This window comes from Ovis canadensis, chromosome 5 (genome assembly GCF_042477335.2).
Source record: "Ovis canadensis isolate MfBH-ARS-UI-01 breed Bighorn chromosome 5, ARS-UI_OviCan_v2, whole genome shotgun sequence".
NCBI classification, from domain to species: Eukaryota; Metazoa; Chordata; class Mammalia; order Artiodactyla; family Bovidae; genus Ovis; species Ovis canadensis.
Window position 1 is genome coordinate 54,376,087 of NC_091249.1, and position 4,786 is coordinate 54,380,872.

Sequence of the window (4,786 nt, forward strand, 5' to 3'; positions counted from 1 at the left end):
TCTTTGATTGTAAATCCACACAAGACTTTCAAAATCATGCATAAAATAATTCATCATATTAAAAATATATTGAGAAAATGTCCTTAAGCGTGTACATTAGTTGACACTTTTCATTCAAATAGAAAACACAAAGTGAATCTCAACAGAGCAAATGAATCCTGTGCTGGAAGACAGTCTAGAAAAATATAAACGTCTTGATTCTAGAAACAAGGAGACTGACTTAGTGAGGGTGGTGGTAACATACTCATTTCTTACAAATATTTTCTAAGTGAATTTTGAAAAGAATTTCAAATTTTTTCTTCTTGTCTTTTATGTATTCTTTAACTCATTTTGCTAATATTTGCTCTGAATCTGGGCAGGATAAATTGGAAGAATTTTATATTGAAATACATCCAATTCAGCAAATCCATGAAGTCAGAGCCCCATCTTTCCATATCATATAATTAAAAAAAGAACTCCAAACAAGACAGTTCATAGAATTAACATATTTAATAGGCATAGATGCAAAAGATACTTCAAAACTAATATTATTTACCAAGATCACAGATTCAAACAATGTACATATCGGTAATAAGCAGTTTTATCCTGATAGCATTCACATGGTCCAGTATGAGAAGGTCTATTAATGTAACGTAGCTCAATAACACTAAATCAGTAATAACATGACTCTCAAACGCATGTAATATTCAATGTAAACTTTAGTTTAAAGTGATGCAACAATCAAAATTTGATAAAGTATTGAATAGGCTGGGTAAAATACTGACCATGCATATAAACAAGTCAGAACACTGTACATAACTAAAAATATAAAAATTATTTAAATCTATAAGGAAAATTCAAACAACTCAATAGAAAACATAGACAAAAGATGTTCACAGGGAACTTGAAGAAGTAATTCAAGAGGTTAGTGGGTATTTTTTTCTCAATATCGATGATCATGTAAATTAAAACAAAAATAATTTGCATTATTCTATGATTGGCCATAATAGCTGCACTTAACAATATCTGACAGGATCACATATGAAAAGCAACTGAAGCAAAAATCAGCAGTGGATGCCATTAAAAAATTAGGGATTCAGCTATCTCAAAGCCAAAAACAATGCTACTTTTATTTATTTATTTATTTTTAAATATAAATGTATTTATTTTAAAAAATAAATTTATTTATTTTTAACATAAATTTATTTATTTTTAACATAAATTTATTTATTTTAATTGGAGGTTAATTACTTTACAATATTGTATTGGTTTTGCCATACATCAACCTGAATCTGCCACAGGTTATCCATGTGAACCCCCCTCCCTCCTCCCTCCCCATACCATCCCTCTGGGTCTTCCCAGTGCACCAGCCCCAAGCATCCAGTATCATAGATTATTTACTAGAAAAAACTCATGTCACATGCATGGGACCATAAACTATACTGATAGAAAATTAGAAAGAAACTAAATATTCACAAGTATGCTATCCTCTGCAAACAAGTTACAAAGTGGAGTCATAACTGAAAATTTCCTAAGGTAATAAATATAGTACACATTATTGGAATAACATACTGTGATAATGATATATATCTTATTTATAGATATTTTGATTAACAAAGCAAATGTGTATTTTAATGACATAATTAACTTTGATAGTATACATTAGGCACTAAAAATGAAGTAAATATTTACTAAAGATATGGTGCCATTCACATAAGTTGCACTGTTTATAAAGTAACTTACAGAAGAACTGAAAAAAAGATTCCCTATACAGGGCTTGCCTGGTGGCTCAGTGGTTAAGGAATCTATCTGCACTACAGAAGATGCAGATGGTTCAATACCTGGGTGGGGAAGATCCTCTGGAGAAGAAAATGGCAACCCATTCCAATACTCTGGCCGGAAAAATCCCATGGACAGAGTAGCCTGGCTGACTACAGTCCACAGGGTCACAAAAAGACATGACTGAGCAGAGCACACAGCACAGATTATGAATAAAGTGCAAACATAAACTTCCTGGAAATCACTAATCTATTACTTTCTTTAAAAGTCTCATTTGCAAAGAAAAGACATATGTTATATAAGAATGAAAGTCATTTGCGTATATATGGAACTCTGTTCCCATAGATACTTATATGTAACAGAGGTAAAAGCTAGCAGCTTTGATGAAAGGAGAATTACTCTTTGGAAATAACTGAAATGCTCCAGATTTTATGTGTAGTGGTGCTGTATCTCAAATGAGTTTTGTGTGATAAATTAAGTTGGGTAATATTTTACTTGATTATATAGTTATATAATCAGTCAATTAAGTATGGTAATCAACCTGCTTGTTAATATTCAAATTAGTTAATGAATTAATAATTTAGTGCATTTAAAAGGCGATTATTGATAACAAAGTATGAAAGCTTATAAGTAAGACCAGTTTCTTTCTGTTCCTTTAGATTGTATTACTTCATGAATTTTTTAACCGTTTATAATGTGTATATTTAACTAATTCAGATTCAGTTTGTAAGTATATGCTAGGTATGAATGTTAACTCTTGAGACATCCCTAAACTAAGAAAATGTCCCTGTAATCAGGAAAACAGGTCACGGTAACATAAGCTGATGGGTGACCCTGAACAGTATCGGTGTGTGTGTGCTAAGTAACTGTAGTAGCTAGAAACTTGATGTACCAAGACCATGGGCTGTTTGCAGGCATAGAATGGAGAAACTGATCCATTTTCTCTTCATCTCTAGTAAACTGAGTTTTAGTAGGTTGACATTTTGTTTTGTGTATACAATTCATTTTAAAAATCTAATTCATCATCAGATTTTTTAAAAAAGATCTCTTGTTAGAGTAAAAAAAAACAGGGGAAATATTCAATAGTTATGATGTGTACTACATAACATCAGTATTGACTAACATGGATTAGCTGAAACTCTTTAAGATGGAAGTCCCAAAATTATAGAAATTGAGATTATATAATAACAGTTCCTAATACTATGAATAAATTATCTGTGGCATCCTGACAAAATATAGAGAAAGAAATGCAATTGGTAGTATTCTATATATAAAAAATCAATTTATTTTTGTCAAAAATATTTGCAAAGAGATGGACAATTGGATATCAAGGCAGACATCTTGTGAAGTAAAAGAATTTAACTCATAATTTTTCTTCCAAGTCTCATTTTTTTCTGTTATGAACCAATTTTTCTTAAGGAAATACCCAAGCTTCCTTTTATGCAATTCTCATTTCCTAATCATTCATTGTCTTCCAGGAATAACAGGAGTTATGGAAAATGCAAGTGACACCACAGGAATAAATTTCATTCTTCTAGGACTTTTTGACTACACACAGACCCATCGGTTCCTCTTTGCCGTGGTGCTCATGGCCTTCCTCACTTCCCTGATGGGCAACACCTTCATGATCATGCTCATTGGGGTGGATCCCCAGCTGCACACTCCCATGTACTTCCTGCTTAGCCAGCTCTCCCTCATGGACATGATGCTCGTTCTCACTATTGTCCCTAAAATGGCAGCCAACTACCTGATGCGCAACAAATCTATCTCTCCTGCTGGCTGTGGTACTCAGATCTTCCTGCTTCTCACTCTAGGAGGGGGCGAGTGTTTCCTCTTAACCGCCATGTCCTATGACCGCTATGTGGCTGTATGTCACCCCTTGAGATACCCGATCCTCATGAATCAGAAACTCTGCTTGCGCATGACAGCCGGCTCCTGGCTTTTGGGAGGGGTGGATGGGCTGATGCAGGCTGGTGCCACTCTGAGCTTCCCTTACTGCCACTCTCGGGAAGTCAATCACTTCTTTTGCGAGGCACCATCGCTTGTTCACCTTGCCTGTGCTGACACAGCGATTTTTGAGTTTTTCATGTACGTCTGTTGCATCCTGATGCTCTTGATTCCACTGTCTCTCATTCTGGCTTCCTACAGTCTCATCTTGGCTGCTGTGCTCAATATGCAGTCCACTGCAGCCAGGAAGAAAGCCTTTGCGACCTGTTCCTCCCATCTAGCTGTTGTGGGGCTCTTCTATGGCACTATCATGTTTATCTACATGCGGCCAAAATCCTACCATTCAGGGACACATGACAAGGTGGTTTCTGCTTTCTACACCATCTTCACCCCTGTGTTGAACCCCCTTATATACAGTGTGAGGAATAAAGATGTCAAGGGGGCTTTGAGAAAGTGGCTAGTAAAGCACTTTAATGGTCTCAATAGTGATCATTATTCTCCAAAATGGCATTATTAGATTTAGGTTGTGAAATGTGGTTTCTGTCAACATATTTTCTCTCTCTTTCCCGGTTTGCATTGATTTTTACAAATTATTTCTTTTATATTTGATTAATCAAAAATGACATTTGTCATATTTTCACACCTTATCATATTTTCTTCTGAACTTTGGACCTCAGCAATAAGATTGAGGCACTATAATACAAGATATGCTAAATATCAACCATGTAATTTGTATTTTGGTATATGCAATAAAAATTCTTAATTATTATGGACATGAATTATTTAAAGAGTGCATAATTATTTTTAAGAAAGTACTGTAGAACTAAATTCATATACTTTTGATAAATTTCAAATGAGCAAATAATTATATATATGAAAGTTGCAAGAAATATTCATCAAATGTTTTCAGGGGGATTATTATCCCTGATTATGTGATTAAAAACATCTTTAGATAAAGAGATTGGGCTATGTATATTGAGGGATTGTCAATATATGAAGTAACTATGAAGAAGTCAACATCTTTATTTGAAAAACAGAAAAACTATTAAAATAATATGTGATGAAATTTATCACATAAATT

General features: G+C 33.9%; 1 protein-coding gene across 1 annotated transcript; it reads left to right on the top strand.

The window, feature by feature from the left end:
* Nucleotides 1-3,250: 3,250 nt before the first annotated feature.
* LOC138441586 (olfactory receptor 2T8-like) lies at nt 3,251-4,222 on the top strand. Its single transcript, XM_069592708.1, has one exon. The coding sequence runs from the start codon at nt 3,251-3,253 to the stop codon at nt 4,220-4,222; it is 972 nt and encodes a 323-aa protein (XP_069448809.1).
* Nucleotides 4,223-4,786: the final 564 nt, after the last annotated feature.